The following is a 17,858-nucleotide window of genomic DNA, read 5'->3' on the forward strand; positions in this document are numbered from 1 at the left end:
TCCATTCTTGCATTTTAGAAAGCAAACGCAAAATCCCTTATAGGGTTCTAAGCCGGATTTGTATTTCCTTCCCCAAACCCAAAGGCTCCCTTACAAGCCAAATCAACAGGTCCATGGATCCTGGGACGAACAGTTCATTAGCATTTCCGCTTTGTTAAGAAAGTATGGTTTCAATTTCCACTGTTCGTACTTCCGCTTTCAGACTTTCATTCTTGTCTAGCTCGTGTAAATGTTGTTTTCATGAATGACTGTTAAGTCAAAATTAATTTACCAACAATAATTTCGGTAACTAATAAGCTTTCCCTTAGTTAAGTTAGCGATGCCGATATGAATCAAAATAAATCTGCTTACGTTTCATAAGTTCTCATTACAAGCGCTCGTCCTGCTTACCTTTAAGCTGAACGGAAAACTACCCTTCAGTTGAAAATGTTTCCCCTCGATCGCAGTCACCAAGAACATACAGCTGTGATCCTCAAAAGGCGATGTGTTTCTGCATGAAAGTCAAAATGAAATCAATTTACCAAGAATAATTTCGGTAACTAATAAGTTTTCCCTTATTTAAATTAGCGATGCCAATAAATGTGCTGACGTTTCATAACTTCTCAAAACAAGCGCTCGTCTTCCCTACCTTTTTGCTGAACGGAAAACTTCCCAACTTCCCTTCAGTTGAAAACGTTTCCCTTCCCTTTTCGCAGACACCAAAAAGATACAGCTGTGATCCTCAAAAGGCGATGTGTTTCTGCATGAAACAAAGAACATCGTCGTTGGATCGAGATAAAGTGTTTATGCAAGAAGAACGACTGATCCAACATCTCGTCTAGACGAAGCTGTACAAAGTCACGCGAAGTTAATAATTTCTGACTATGCTCTTGCTATTACCTGTGTTGTCAGTAAAATAAATGCTTCTTGATAACTTTTTCTGCTCTTAAGGAATTACGAACCTCTAGGAATCCCTTTTAGCATTGCTTGTACACTAACTGCCGCTCTCCGCACTGGGCTGAGGGTGTTTCTGCACAAATTTGTAATTGCGTATTGATCACGAGATCAAAAGCACTCACCCGGAAACGGAATACGATGAAATAATTGTATTATCACGAGATCAAAACTGCAAATCAACAAAACACTTGTCTGGCGTGATGGGGCATCATCTACAACAGACTTGATTCATACCAAGTGGACTGAGGAGGACTCGCTTCAAACGTCTTAAGAAAAAGGCCTTAGTTGGATGTGAAAAAGGCTTTCAGTTTGTAGCCTGCGTTACCGCCGTAAATGTACCTGCTAGTAACCCGCGGAAGGTAGTGTGACGTAAAGATTACAGCTAGTGTGTTCGTGGCGGCCTGCCCATATACCGTGGCCACGGTGGGGCACCTAAGAACCTTAGAGCCTGTTCATAGCCCATTCAAAAGAGTGAGACCGACGCTGCCACAGCGTGACATGTTTGGTGCAAAATATGTCATACTCACGACCTACACAAACCACAGATTGGCAATATGAATGATAAGGGCAAATGATGAGAAAATAATTATGCGTGATATTTGAAATAAAACAGACAGTTGTTGATTATGTTGTTTACAGTACCTCCACAACAACTCACCCCACCCCTCCCTTGATCCCACCCCTAACAAGGAAAGACAAAATGTGCCCTGTGAAGGCAATTTTCTGTGGTTTATTTTATAGCATAATTTTCTTCAAACAAGAACATGTATAGTTCTTAGTGTTTGTTCTGCCATACTAATATAGCCAAATGTCCATACCCTGCTCACGGAAAACTTTTGCTTGACCCCCTCCCCCCAGTCCCCACCCTGGTAGTCTCCTCCGCAGTTGTTTTTTGGGATGTCTGCATACGTGTCATCCCAAAAACAGCTGCCAAGGAGACTACCCACCCCTACCAGTTTCAAGTGACCTTTCATGGGGTGGGTATGGATATTTTCTGGAACTGCACATTCTGACTTTTAATTTATTGGTCACCCCAGACATTTGAACGTAATACACAAAATACTGCATCAAATCAAACAAATCATCAAATTCCTATTAGTGATGCAGATTGCCATAACATTTATTTCTGAAAATGTCTTGGATTGTATTGTACATGAAGACAGTATCATCCAGGTGATGACAGTCTGTATTCTTTCTACGTGATCTTATTGACAATGACAATGAAGTAAGCAGGAGAATTAAGACATTGATCGCTTCTGAAATTCAGCACGGCACAGGATCATTTAAGTCTCCCCAGTAATGAACTTCATTTGTACCCACTGCACAGCTTCTGACTAATGGATCCATTCTTCCATCATACAAACCAAACACTCCTCCTAAAAAGGGAAAATGTTCATAATACAGCAAATGAACTCGTAGTTGAAAGTTTGAAATTTGAAGCAGAACAACAGAACTACATCTGGCAGACTTCAGTTTTCATTACTGGCCATGCAGTCTTCCAGATTAGGGGATCTCAGGTCAAAAACGTATCATGATTCAGTACCAGGCAAATGTAAGTCAACACTTGATACTCAATACTTCTAAGCATCGAGTATTGAGTTCAGTTTCAATTTACTTGAAGTGCGACTCCATTCTCGATGCTCAATTCTTGCAAATTCAACACACTGTAACATTCACAGTTGCATGGCCTGTGTTTTATACATTAGAGAGAAACTCTGCAAGAATGCTCAAAACAAGACATCAAAAGCATTTATGCAATGAGGAACATACAGCATAGCATGCAATCATTGTTTGAGGGACTAAATATGAAACTTCAGGAAGAAAAGATGAATATTAAAAGCCAAATGAAACGCTGCTGAAATGATACATTGATTCACCCGATTACTTCAGTTCCTTGTAGAATTAACTTAAAGGAGAAGGTCACTCCAAAAAGCTTACTTTTTTTGTCCTCGCCAATAGCACATAAACATTCAGCTTTTCCCTCACCGAAGTTTCAGCCTCTGAAGTGCCCGCTATACTGATGAAATTTGTCTTGAAAGACGCAACTTCAGAGGCAGCCATTTTGAAACTGTCTTGGCAGCCAGACTGTGTTTATGTGAAGTCATTCTGTCCGACTTGAAATTGGCAGGAAGGAGAAAAACCTGCAACTGACCTGGCATCAGCAAAATCTATTCAAAATGGCGGCAACAATGTTCAAATTTTGCGCTTCTTTGGAGACAAGTTTCATAAGAAAAACCTGCACTTTAGAGACTGAAACTTCAGTGACTGGTTAAAATGTAGTGCAAGGTTTTTATTAGTATTGACAAAAAATATACGCTTTTTGGAGTGACCTTCTCCTTATAGGTAGCACCTTTCCACTTATTACTTACCAGTGTGAATGTAGAGTATTCTGTGTCCTTTAAATCTCCCGGGATTTTTTTTCATCTCATGAAGCATCCCTCTAATTGCCTTAATGTTGTACACAGGGTCCACCATTATTCCTGTTGTGCTGGAGATCTCTAGAATGTTCTCTGCACATCATAATTGATTGTATTCAGCAATTAGTGGCTGAGAGAATGCAAAATGACTGAAAGAGTTTCAAGATTGGCCTTTCGCATACTGAAACATACAGTAATGTACAGAATCCCCTTGCAGGATGGCAACAGAATGCAACACCTCCAAAACAGTGACCTCAACCAGTGACAAGCAGGACTGTCGTTTGTTTGGGATGTCTCAGTGAATATCTTACCATACTGCAGTATGGTGGATTTTCTACCATTTGGCCGTGATTAATTTTTTGCAATTAACACATGTACACCTATGTTTCACAAAGAAATAGTGGTCAAAATTATGCGAGAAAAAAATAATTTCTAGCTGATAAGTAAAATAAATTTTGGCCCTAGAGCTTGGGGGAACTAAGTCTCACAACCATGAAAAGTTAGAATGTAAAAGTGTAGTGACATATAAATGCATACATGTACATTGTGTAGTTCAGGTGCTGATCACCGCTGGAGCCAATACACTTGTAACGCTGCACAATGAAGGAGCTGTTATAACGAATTATGTTGAGGGACTACTCAGATCTTGAGTACATATGGAGTACATTGTGTATATTTTCAAAAATGTCACAATATCCAAAATAAAATGAGACATTTACCTAATTCTTCCTGAGAGGATATAGCATATCCTTTTCCCTTGTATCCTTCAATAATATCAATTATATCTTCTGCTTGGACATCTAATCCTCCCATCCTTAGATCCTCATTAATTTTGTCATAAAAATATGCTGCATTATCACACACATTTACAGCATGACACCTACATGCACAAGAGACAAAGTAAAGCCTGTCAGGTTCATAGCTATGTTTTATGTCAAAGTTGACCATCAAGAATAAAGTGTTTTGTCTTAGTGTCCAGTGACTAGTGTCCTGTTTCTGCAACCATTGTGTAGTAAACTGTTTCTGACACACATGCACAAACTGTAGTGTCCAGTGTCTAGTTCTCAGTGTCTGGTGTTTAATTTTTTATGTCTAGTGTCTAGTGACCAATGTCTGTTGTAACGCTTCTGATATCTAGTGTCCAGTCCTCATGTCAAGTGCCATGGGTCTAATACCTGATGTCCCAACTGCCTAGGTCCGATGTCTAGTATCTATCATACTAAATCTTCTATTGATTGAGTGGCTAGTGTGTAACATCTTAGGTCTACTTTCTAGAACCCAAACGTAGTGTCCAGTTTCCAGTGTCTAGTGTCTAACATTATGCACGTGAAGTGTCCATTGCCTAGTATCTAGTAAATATACATTATACCTAATAAACTAGAAAGAAGGCTGAAGAAGGCTGAATAGCCGAAACGTTGTTGTATTAAAGCTGGAACAGTCAAGAGTTAGTCGTTATCCTCGTAGAGTTAGTCAAGAGTCAAGAGTCAAGAGTTAGTCTTCATCCTCACACAGATCTAATAAACTAGATATATATACATATGGCTAGCATCCAGTGTCTCGGATGTGGTGTCTTGTGGCTTGTTGCAAATGTCTAGTGCTTCCTAGCTAATGTCGCATATCTAATGTCTGTGGTGTCCAGTGTCCAGTATCCTGGCATCCAGTGTCTAGCGTCCAGCGTCCAGTGTCTAGTGTCTCATGTCTCCTGTAGCCTGTTCCAGGCTCTCATTAGCTAGGGATGAGGTGAAAACGAGCGAGAGAAAAAAGCAGGGAGGACTAAGGCGAGGAGCGATAGAAGAGCCTGTAAGACTTTCTTTAACAACCCTCATCTGGTATAGCAGGAGCTACTATACCCTCTGATTGGTTGATTTTGACAGTACTTTAAACACTCTGTCAGTTCCCTCTTTTATTGTCGATCAGAAAGATGGTGAGCGTGGTCTGTCTTGGACGACTGTCTGCAAGATATTCCCAATTTTCAAGCGCTAAGGAAGAAACAAGAATTTGCCTTGTAAAAGTTCCTCTTGGGAAAGAAGTTTCATTTTTCAGCTCTTCACCAGGAGTCCATGACTGGATAAGACTGCGATGAAATCAGAAATGTGAACAAAGCCAAACAATAACTTACAATGACATATACAGTACGCAAAACAATCACCAGACTTTCACGTAAACAGCTACATTTGAATCATGTGGTGCCAGAACAAACAAAGGACGAATAATCCTATACTTTGAGCTCAAGAGACATAAGCTCGATTAGAGAGCTGCAAGAAACATAAGAAAGTCTCTAGACAAACACATAGCTTTCTCGAAGTAAAGGTATGGCGTCTCCAAAGAAAACCCACATGAGGACAAATAAAGCTAATAAATATGATATCCGTGACAAGAATCACCATGACCTAAACACTTCTAATTAAACAGACGAACCCGTCACAATATAGAATGCAAGCATGCTCTCAGAAAATTTCATATTTTGTCCATTGAAAGCAAATACATATATGTGATAATGAGGCATATCTTGCAATAGAAATGAACCTAAACACATAAAGCTAAAGCTAAGCACAGAACAAATTACAGAGGTGTCAAATGCGGCGAAGCGACATGCAGATAACAGTGGGCAGACCTAGGACCTTTAAAAATTAGCTGTAGCACAGTCTAACGGCTCAACTCTACTTAAAATTCCTTCTAATAATTTCAGAACATAAAGTGCCCTTCATAAACACGAGTGAAGCAAAGAAAGGTCGAGAGACCACAAAGAGAACAGCAAATGTACAAATGTCACGAACCGCAGGAGTCATGTAGACCCAATAGAAAACATGCAGGCAATAGGAGAATGTTTCCAGCTAATTAAAAAGTTGACATTTTTAATTTTCGACACTTCATTAAATCACAGGTGGGCGGAGGAGGGTCGTTAAAGAAATTCTTACAGGCTCTCTCCCTTCCCTTCCTCGCCTTAGTCCTCCTTCATTTTTTCTCTCAGTCACCCTTTTGTTCGCTTGTCCCCAACTACCGAGAGCCCAGTTACCGAGAGCCTGCAACAGGCTATGTCTCCTGTGTCTTCTGTGTACAATTTAAGTAAAAATCTCACTTGAGTTTTGATCCTGTCAGGTAGTTAGCGATGGCAACTCCTGCTGCACTTCCCCCACTGCCAACTGTTATCACAATGTCATCAAAATTCTCCAATAGGTTCTGAAACATGCAAAAAATATGTTTTCAATTCCCCTTTTATTGCACAAACAAGGTTAATACGAGAAAACTGTTTCACATGTAGCTCCAAGAGGGTCAACCATGCACTCTATATATTTTTTTCCTTTCTTAGTTCAATGCATAGTACGTTGGGTGTGCAGATTTACGGTCCCAGGCGGAAGGCCTTCATCTTACACACAATTCATTGTTATACATTGTTGCAGTGGAGCAGCAGTAGAGCAGATAAGAACTTTGAAGACCATTTATTGGTGTGCAAATGTCAGAATAAAACAAGATAAACTAAGCTTTCTGGTATCTACCTTAACATGCTAATATGGATACAACCATCCCCCCACCCCTGCCCCTTCTGGTACCAATTTTCCTTACAGAACACTATAGCTTAAACACAAATAGCCAAGAAACAAGTTTTTAGGACAAATTCATTTAACTATTTGTGACTTCCTAACAATAGCCATGTACATGTACATGCAACAAGTTTGGCACTGTCAGTAGCGCACGCTACCATTGCCTGCCAGATGATGGCAGGCAATATTGATCACACATGTAAAAATGACACAAGTAACCCTAAGAAGAAACGAAAACCACTTCAGCACTTGAAAGGCGTTTACCGTATTTACCCATGTATTAGTCGATCCCGTGTATAAGTCGACCCCCAATTTTTGAGGCCAAAAACTAGATTTTTTTAATTTCAAGGTAAGAATTTCTTGGAAAACTTATCTTGTATTTCTTAAAATTATCTTTCAGCTACCACAGATATGTAAACAAATCACAGCATGTTTCAACGCGCAGTTTTAAAGCTTATTATGGCACGTATACGAGCGTTTTACCCAGTTTAGCAACACATGTGCATGCAGACTTTTCAATGATAATTTTTGTAAAATGCTCACAAAAATCAAACGTAAGGATTTCAAACAAGCCTTTTTAAGTGCGAAGAGATTAAAAGTGGCTTTATAAGACAGGCAAAACACCAAAGAAGCTCACGACTTTCAGAACGACGTCATAAACAAAGTGCAAAGCGTGTGTTGGGAACTTGGTAGTCAAGCCTTGAAATCGGTCAAGTACTGGTACAGAAGTCCTCGCACTCGTATCCTGCCAGGTTACCAAGCAGAGAAGTTCCAAGCGTGACAGATATTTTCTCCGAGCGGCTTTACTACAGCTTTATTTAAAGGAAAAATATTGGTTCTTTATGACAAAATTGAGCCAGTGAGTGTCTACAAGATTCAGGTTAAAATTTAACGGATAAATGTTGATGCATTTTAACTTGAAGCTCTGATATGGAGAGACAGATCGCTAAGCGAACGTACGTTGTAAACTGTGCTGCCGTTTATCACATGTTTGTTAACATCGAAAGACAATTATTATGCTAATTATTTGACTGGCGCTTGGATCTCAAGTTTTGACCCATGTATAAGTCGAGGGCGAATTTTTGGACTGATTTTTAGGTCTTGAAAGGTCGACTTATACACGGGAAAATACGGTAATCACTTTGGTATATGTAGCAATAGTTTCAAACTCCATTCAAACATGTGTTTGAACCTAGGGCCAAAAAATATGACAAAAAGTGCTATAAATAACCGGTTAAAGAGCTCTAATTTACTCTTGCTTTCTCGCACAAGATAAGTGGCATCACATGAGTGTGCGCTTAAATAAAGGGCATACGCAATTTAATTCTCCTCCAAGGTTGTAAAAGCTAGTCTTTGATCGAGAATTGCTAAAAAAGCTACAGTACCATACAACCCATGATAAAATTTTCACATTTGATTTGTAGGGGTGAATCCAGTTTGGAGCCAAAATTTAAAAAAAATCTGTAGGACAGATTTTGAGCTATTTTTGATCTCACATTTTCTTAGTTTACAGAAAATCTGTCCTAAAGATTTTTATTTTACTCTGCACGAATGTTAAATGAGAGCCAATTTTTTATTACTCAAATTTTGAGGTGGGGTCATACAAGTAGATTTTGAGAAAAACGTGATTTAATGTACTAGTGCCCAGTCTCTCCTTAGGTACTCGACAGTTCATTTTGGCCATTTGTTGATGCTGAATTGTTCAAGTTTCACATAGAATGGTAAAAGACTTCAGCAAACAGTAAATAGAGAAAGGAAAAACATCTTGGAACATTTTTGAAAAGAGTTAGAAGTTGGGCTGTTATAATCCATCAAAACTGTAGTAAGCCACCTTAAAAGCCTTTTAGTTACCTCTTAGGTACAAGCTCTCCTAGTTAAAACCCCACGCAAAACCCCTTATGTGTACATATGAAGTTGTACCGTATAGTCAACAGAAATTCTTTCATTATTAATTACAGGTCATACATGTATCCAGAAACTTTTCGTCAGAGAAACACTTATAACTAAATTTACTCCTAAAACTATCAATGTGGAAAACAGCTTTTCTATGTAGTTTACACTACTTGTTTCACCTGGTTCATCATTTCTTCAAATGCTGTTAGGTAACCAAACATTCCCATGTATGAAGAACCCCCTACCTCAATTAGATAGGCAGAGAAACCCTGTTGTTTTCTGAAAGAAAGAAAAAAGTTCGTAAAAAAACATACAAAACAATCAGTAGGAAAAGCAGGGGTGGATTTAGCCTTTCATGCGTGAAAAACCTTAGCTTTATATACTAATTAAGTTATAATGCCTACTAGGTGCAAATGTGGTCAAGCCTTCTTCCTAAGAGCAAAGTGTGAATTTTGCTGTTCGAAACTTCATGAATAATTCTTCATTTTTTTTTTTAATTTTCAATTTTTATAATTATATTACATTCATTTCATTACATTTTTAAAAAAGGACCTTTTACACACATACTGTAAAGTACTTACTTACATTACATACTACTTGACTCTACGCCTACATTGTATATTACACTACCACACACTACTACGCTACTTAGTAAGTTACTTAATTACTTTACATATTACTTAACTCTACTTTACATCCACATTGTATACTACACTATTACACACTACTACACTACTTATACTTAACACCCGAAAAGGAAATAAATAATAGTAATTCTTCATTTCTCTTTCAACAATTATTTTTTAAATAAGACTGAATCCAAAAACTAATGCATCTTGCAGTTTCATGGGCTTCATGACTGGATTTAAATCTGGCATGATAGTAATATGCATGTTTATATTGTTAAGTAGCTACTTACAAACAAAGAATTTTACAGTAGATATTGGAAAGTATTATTAATAATTAGTAGTGACTTAATAAATTTCAAATTTGTAATTTAACCATAAACTAGGGTCACAGACATTTTTCCTCATTCTCTTTACTGTTAACTTTTCTCAACCTTCTTAGAATACCGAATAGCTTGTCAATTAAGACATTTATGTTCTTAGCAAGTTGGAAAAGATGGGTGGCTAAGGAGAAACAAGGAGAAAACACCAGATACCAGTTAACTAACAGCAGCCCAGTTGTTTAACATACAAACTAAAATATCTGTTCAAAAACAAAAAAAACAAAAACAAAAAAACAATAAAAACAGACAGTGAAATCCAATTTAATTGAATTCATTTTTAAAATCTTCCTCTTGAAAGGAATGCCAGACCTCTCTGTAACAACCTCCTCCCCACCCCTCCCTAGCTGATCTTAACTACTACTTAAAAGAAACAAAAGAGTGCTAAATAGGACCAAGATACATGTACGCATGCTACTTACAACTTTTCTGCCAGCTTTTCCATCATTTGTTTGAGACCTGATTTATACTGAAGTGGTGGAACAACAATAACATGACTTCCAACCATTCTATTTAAAAGAAGATTCCCTTTACATCCAATGTCTGTAGTCTGCATGAACAAGAACAACAGGAAAACCTTGATCAGAAATTATCAATTCCAATTAACTCTGTCACATGGACTTCATTCTGCTGGAGGTCATTGACTGTCCCAAAAATTAAAGCAACTGTACTTGTTCTTTCAGGTTTTTGTAGCAAAGTACAGAACTTCACAATCCAAATTCTTCTTAAATGGCAAAGGCAGTACTCAAAATTTCTTGTCTTTTTAACTGCACATCAAGAGATCTATGAGATCTACAACAGGCAACAAAGTTCTGAGATATACACATGTACACTGTATAATTATGCTTTTGAATATTTTAGACAAGTTTCCCTCTTTTCCTCAAACAATTGCTTTTTCGCACCATGCAGACCACAGCACAAATTGCACAACATTGAATTCGGGGCTGGGGTAAACAAGGAATCATCACAAATATGGCCATGGCTATCAAATTAATTAATCAATATCAAAGCTACCTGACTGTGAAATACAGGCTTTGTTTGCAGTTAGAAGTTTATTTCAGACATGCCTGTTGACGATTCCGTAGGAACAAGTAACAATTCAATCCAAGTTGTCTGGCAGCAACTGCAGTGCTCCTACAATGATTGGACTGAATCCCACCACATGTCAAAATTGTGTCACACTTCTTGTCTAGAGCATCAGCCAATAGAAACTCCAACTTGCGAACCTAAACCAAGTTAAGAATTACTGGTAGTTGGGATTTAATTTAACAAGAGATCTGAATAAAAGTTATTTCCTTCATGAAGGAATTAGAGGATATTGTAGTTTACTTTTTTCTCAAGCATCTAAGTGGGCCAGAATCCTAAATCCTTGAATTTGATTGGCTAATCACAAGCTTGTGATCAGTCCAGCTTTTTGCGATACAGCCCACAGGCCGGATTTTTTCCCCGCTGTAACGATTACAGCTCCTAAATTTCACTCCTAAGAGTTAGCAGTAATTGTCAATCTTTTGCTTTGTTTACACCTCCATCGACGATTAGTCCATTTTAGTTTATCTCTGTTCACTTCAAAATGCCAAGGAGAGTCACTGTAAGTAAATTCAATTGTCGGTGAGTGTTTTGAAGTTGTGCGAGTTTGCTTGGTTGTTTGTAGCTTGGTGCTGTAATGGCGCGTAATCCTGTATTTCTCTCACCATAAAATCTGAGTCAGTTTCAGCCGAGTTTACCTGTCTGATCGTTGCTGTATTTAGGAGAGTTTCTGTGGAATACACTTGATAAATTTCCTCCCTTTCTGCTATTCAATTTACAGTAGAAAGGTCTAATTTCAAGTGATTTTAAAAGCAATGACTTACAAAAATTGTTTTTGTAGTAAAACTTCAAACTTTGCACGAAATTTCACACCAGAAAAACAATTTTGGAGAACTTAAGAGGCTGTCTCTGTAAGAACCGACCATTGATTTTACTTCGAAAATTCGATTTTTCTCATAAGCTGGGATTTCAAAGCCCTTACCTAGTCAATCACTAAAATGAGTTTTGTTTCATTAAAAATTCCAATTGAAGTTTTCTAGGATTGATTGAAGTTCGGTCCGCTCGACGCAAGTTTCATGCCCGCCAAAACTGGAAACATTTTTTTTGAAAATATCCCAGTGAGTAACTAACACACTTGCCTTCATAAAGTGCTGCAATAAATTCCCATTAAACCGGCTTTGAGGAAAACAATGGTCAGTAATACAAAGAACAGCGAAGTATGTGACGGTCACGCTCGACACAGATGAGGAATGTATAAATCTACTTTATATACAAACCTACAGTTGGAAGGAAAAGCTGGCAGTTTTAATGCTGCCTAGGTTTCAAGGATCGCTACAAAGGACCAAAACTTTAATCTTGAAGCCAGGTAAGAGATTTACGGGAATTTATCGGAGCACTTTACGAAGGCGAGTGTGTTAGTTACTTACTGGAATGTTTTCAAAATTTCCTGAACTTTAAGCGGTCATTAGTTTTGAAAACCTAGTGGGCAGACAAATTTTATTATTGTTTTAAATTAAGGGACATTTATACTTTCTATTCATGTAGTTCAGCGGTTTCAAACAGGTACCACATTTTTAAAACGTGCCTTCAAAGTAGAACTATTTTCACGTTTGGTTCAAAACTCGATTTGACGGGTAGAAAATCTTCTTTTAATCATTGAAGGAACAACATTGAATTATAATTGCAACATGGCTAAACAAACTGTTATGATATATCTATAGTTGAAAAAAAGAATTGGGACTTTTGAGCGAATATTATTTTTTTTAGAGTGCCGGCAATATGTGTTATTTTTCCAGTTTCGGCGGGCATGAAACTTGCGTCGAGCGGACCAAACTTCAATCAATCCTAGAAAACTTCAATTGGAATTTTTAATGAAACAAAACTCATTTTAGTGATTGACTAGGTAAGGGCTTCGAAATCCCAGCTTATGAGAAAAATCGAATTTTCGAAGTAAAATCAGTGGTCGGTTCTTAGAGACAGCCTCTTAACTGGTAAAATAAATGCAACTAACATAACGTAGTTCGAAAAATATCTGTTCTCTACTACATCTTTCTTTGTCTAGTACCTGAGTAACTCACTCATTGCGAAGATTTTTTACAAATCATTGGTAGACAGTGCAGAATCTGATTCTATGAACAAAGTTGCATAAACAAACCCATTTGTAATCTGTAAAACAAATTTACCACAGGAAAAAAAATATATACACATGGTATTTGCCAGCTTAGGGTCAGTTTGTATCGTGAGAAACTGTGACCTCGGGCTTCCATTTTCAAGACCTTGGTCACAGTTTTTCACTATGCAAACCAACCCTATGCCAGCAAATAACATATATGTCATCCAAGCTAATGTTCTTAGTAATAAATTAATCACAGTCATACAGGAAAGAAGATAAAAAGTATACACTCAGTTCTTTACTGGTACTTAGTTCTTTTTCTTTAGGAATAAATTTGGGTTTCATTTAATGTATGTAAAATAAATATGAATGTGTCACTAGCCTGTGATTTTCAAAACATCAAAAATCCGGGGCAAACTTTCAGTATATGACTGGGAAAGGGAAATCAGTGGTCCTTCCCATATCCACGAGTTAACGACAGTTACTCACGTGGCTATTTACACCTATTTAAACTTTAACACAATGCACCTAGGTGTGGGATGTTAAGGGTGCTGTAAAAAAAATGACCACTACTGGAATTGATTAATGTATTTCACATTGACATGCAATCTTGACAAGCAACTAAAAAAAACCCTGAGTAAACTTTGTACCTTATTTCCAGACAGAGTGCTCCCTGTCAAGTCATCCCTTTTGATAAACAATGAAAACTCCTTTGGAAGATTTGGAATGTTCCATGGATGGATTGGAGTGTTTCCCTGTGCAAGCTACAAAACAGCAATACCTAGAGTTAGATCAAAAATAACTATCGTCAGTTAGAGCTGTTGTTACATGTAGATTACAGTTTTTTTTAGAGTTTCATTAAGCATTAAAAAAGGCAGAATGCTTGACAAAATTGAGATGTTTTCAAGACAAATCAATCAAGAACAAGGCCATCTGTGGTTGAAATACCGATAAATTGAGGCGCCAGCATTAGTCACAGCAGTTATTCTCTAAGCTTGTTCAGACCATCATTGAACTTGAGAAGATGTGCACAATAAAACAGGAACCAAAATTCTTGGGTTCCGGTCCGGATTGTCACTCATTTGGTCTTCACTGACCCAAAATGTGCCAGCTCAGGGGACAAGATCGCTTTATTTTCGGGGGGGGGGGGGGGCGGAATGCATGGCAGCATTCTGAGCATGTGCATGCAGTTATCTTGGACTCTTTTCTCCTGCCTGGGTTCAACCCCTACACAGAATGTCAGGGAAGGGAAGGAAACAGAGGGATTAAGTACATATGCCCTGATTAACACCTGTGAATCATGACCACTCCTTGTCACATCTCACATGGAAAATCTCCGTGCTACATGCAAATACAATATAGCTAATACAGTGGGGAAGACCAACTCACTCACCCACCATCCAATCGATGAAATTGACAATCAATGACAAACAACACCAATCAATACCAAGCTCACTTTTAACGCTATACTAAGAGCATTTTAATACCTAACCTTCACAAAGTGCTGTGGAATATTTTTGAGCGAAGAAGCCCAGTTTGGAGGCTCGTATTGGTGGAGTTGTGTGACCATGTTTATGCCTCGAAAAACCTGCCTATTCATTTTCTGAGAAATTATCCAGTACCAACTGAAGCTTGTTCTTCATGATTATTTCATATTTTGCAGAACGACACCAGATGATGAGTTCGTTCCGAGTTATAATTATATTCTCGTTTCTTCGTTCCTTTGCACTCAGCAGACGCCATTGACAAAGTCAGCGGTCTTTCGGATAGAAAGAACCTGTTATGTAAGGGAATACCAAAATTCTCCGTGGAAGAATGAGCGGCGTACTGTACGAGCAACGGTTTTGTAGAATATAGCAACGAAGAGTAAGCTTATTTCTGTTGCTCCTGGGTAAAATGCTACAGCTATAGTAATCGCACATGATATCCCCTAGCAACCAAATCCTTCATTTCAGTTCCCCTTTTTCACAAGATCTCACAAACCAGGGGCGTAGCGTCCATATACGCACGTACGCCCGTGCGTACAGCTGAAATCTGGAAATTTTTTTTTTATTTCCTTATAGCATTTTACAAAATAGGACCGATTTTTAAATTTCGAATTATACTGGCGTTTGCGTTTGTCTTTCCAGTACCTTTTAATTACTCCATAAACAACAAGAAACGTTATTTGGCTTCCTAGACGTGTTAACTCTCTAGTTATTTTAGGAAGCCAACACCCGTCTAGCTTTAATTTTTATTTGATGCAAATGTCTTCTTTTCTAAATATAAGAGCTAATAAAGTTGTTGTTGTTGTTGTTGTTGTTGTTGTAACGTAATGGTGGATTGAAACGAAAAAAAAAGCTCCACCCCCTGTGGTCCTCGCCTTTCCCCAATCCCTTGTCCCGGGTTATTTTTGAAGGAGAGATTACCTTTAAATGCTATGTGGCTTCAGAAATAATTGCACTCAACTCAGAACAGGAATATATACATGCAAAATGCAGCTGAAGTCATTGACTGTGTAAATCCTCAAAATCCCAAGAAACAATTAGAAGACGATCCGATGACTATCTCTGCGAGTTGAAATTCACAATTTATCACAGTATTACCTGACACAGTTGTATCATGGCTCGAAAATCCATACATGATTACTTTAACATGATCAACAAGACCACTGAACAAAGTGCAAATGCTGAAGGTCGAGGCTAACTCAGCGTCTTCATGCTGGAAGGGGAGTCTGTATCTTCCCTTTTTAGATCACCTCATCAACCAGCTTGATGAGCAATTAGTCAAACCTCTCCCTGGCTTCCAAGCGCAGCTTCTTATTCCTGGTGAGTTGTATATATATATAAGCTAGTAATAGGGATGCCGCAGGAAAAGGTGACAGTCAGAGAACAGAACAGAGAAACGAAGCCGCGTGCTTAAAAGCTACATATGTTGTTTACCCTACTGACGGCAAAGAGATCACTGCTCCTATGCTGTTAGCATAAAACAACATTAATTCGTTGATTCTATATTCCAGCGAAGCTCACTGAGCTAACAGAAAGAGCCGTTTATGATATCTTCAGCTGCTTCGGCAGTGACATGGAAATCTCTAAGGGCGAATTCAAATCCGAGGTCAAAAGATGGAGGCAAAAGTGAAGTATGTGGAATAGATGGTAATGTGAAGACTTTGGTTGAGTCTCTTGATCATGGCAACCTTCAATTCTATCCCGGAGATTATGTTGCTAAGATAACATTGTCGACGTATCCTCTGTCAACTTGCACTGCTGAGCGTAGTTTCAGCAGTATGAAGAGATTGAAAACGCCCTCACGAAGTACCATGACAGACGGGAGATTGAGCTCTATAGCACTTTTGCACATTCACAAGCGCAAGGACGTTCACCTTAATGATGTTATAACAGAGTTCGCCCGTCTAAAGGGTAGACGTCTTGCCCTTTGCTTGTAAACCCCTTGTTTTTACCATTGCTTTACCTCATTTTTTTTGATGTACGTTACCGAAAACTCTAGAGATGGGTAAAATAAACAACTAACTACCGCATTTTCCGTCGCATTTATTTACAAAAAAGTTCCGCGGAAATAACTGGAAATGGCATTTCCGAAACCCTAAATTTCACAATTTTCTGTGGGAGCATGCCCCCAGATCTCCCTAGTTTGGGGCCTTCGGCGCTTGCAATTTCCGCGCTGTGCGTACACCTTCAAAATCTCACCCTACGCCCCTGCAAGCCGCGCTACGCAGAAAAAGTAATTTTGACAAACTGTTGTTCAGAAAACCATTCGAGAAATTGACTTAGTGGAAAACAAGAGTGTATGTTAAGAAGCTTATTCCGTAAAAAGAAAAAGAAAAAAGCCTTACATGAGTAATTTATCTTTTAAATAGCCGCCAGTACTAGAAAAGGTGTTTGAAGTAAAAGATAAACTGGCAGTCGTAAAAGGTCCTATATTCCTGCCGCCAGTCGTAATCTTCAGTTCTCCAAACACCGTGCAGAAAAATTTCCCGAGAGCCTACAGCAGATGCAGACAGCTGTTTCTGTCTTCTTACAACAGCTTGTACTCAGTTATGTTCCATTCTCGTCCCCAGTGTTACTCGTTTAAAAACCAAAAGAAACGGAGGCTTTGACGAAAATGGGCATGTTTCAAAGAGTGCAGATGAGCTAAGAGCGTATGCGCAGTGACACTAAGGTCTGCATCTCGACAAATCACATTCTCCAATAAGCTAATAAGGTAAAAAAATACCATCAGCCATTAAACAACCGAAAATTTAACCATCAACCCTCAAAACCTTATATTGCCCCCCACTGAGATCCTTTGCAAAGGCCGTCAAATATACTTGATAACTTTTCAGTTTTTTCTTGCATTTTGAGTAGCACGTATACAAAGTGATCGTTTATCGAAGGACTGTTTGCAAAAACAAGACACAAACAAGAAATTTTGTACTAAATTATTTCTCTGGTATACTAAGTTTCGCGTTTATGTGACGGTGTCCATAAGGTACTTTGCATGTGGCGTGTGAAAGGCGATCGCTTCCAGCATATACCTCCTCTTTTATTCTCAAGAAACGCCTACAAAAACGAAAAACAGAGAACAAAAACGTTGGTTCACTCCGAAGTCGATTACAGTCAAACCTGTATTAGGCGGACCGTGCTAGTGTCCGCTTAATAATATAGAGTGTCCGTTCAAAACAGGTTCCCTCAGAATTCGTCGTAAGAGGGTCATTTTAATATTCTCGAGGCGGTTTAATTCCCATTCGAAAACCAGAGCGATGCAAACTTGGAAAAGTAAAGAACGTCTTAAAGGACCCTAGTCCGCATCCACCATTTTCGATGCTATAGAAATGATTGATATTGCGTGTTGAAGAGAAAACTTATTTCTTTACTGTAAGCTGTCTTCCTGAAAGTATGTTTAATTATTTTAGTAGTTTCACAGTGATTTCCTTCGTTTCGACAGAC

General features: G+C 38.4%; 2 protein-coding genes across 2 annotated transcripts in view; both read right to left on the reverse strand.

Annotated features, from left to right (window-relative positions):
- The window catches only part of LOC145493855 (uncharacterized), a 79,314-nt gene extending 78,441 nt beyond the window's left edge, over positions 1-873 (reverse strand). Inside the window, exon 1 of the mRNA XM_081473334.1 lies at positions 629-873. Coding sequence (XP_081329460.1) covers positions 629-759 — 131 coding nt within the window. The 5' untranslated portion in view covers positions 760-873. The remainder of the gene's footprint in view (positions 1-628) is intronic.
- Positions 651-14,908, reverse strand: LOC145493860 (uncharacterized). The gene is made up of 10 exons (XM_081473337.1): positions 14,426-14,908; positions 13,584-13,697; positions 10,862-11,020; positions 10,217-10,344; positions 8,968-9,067; positions 6,433-6,533; positions 4,073-4,233; positions 3,306-3,446; positions 880-2,312; positions 651-739 (listed from the first exon to the last, which is right to left on the reverse strand). Exons 1-9 carry the CDS (start codon positions 14,531-14,533, stop codon positions 2,200-2,202), a joined length of 1,125 nt encoding a protein of 374 aa, XP_081329463.1. The 5' UTR covers positions 14,534-14,908; the 3' UTR covers positions 651-739; positions 880-2,199.
- Positions 14,909-17,858: the final 2,950 nt, after the last annotated feature.

This window comes from Orbicella franksi, chromosome 7 (genome assembly GCF_964199315.1).
Source record: "Orbicella franksi chromosome 7, jaOrbFran1.1, whole genome shotgun sequence".
Classification (NCBI taxonomy): Eukaryota; Metazoa; Cnidaria; class Anthozoa; order Scleractinia; family Merulinidae; genus Orbicella; species Orbicella franksi.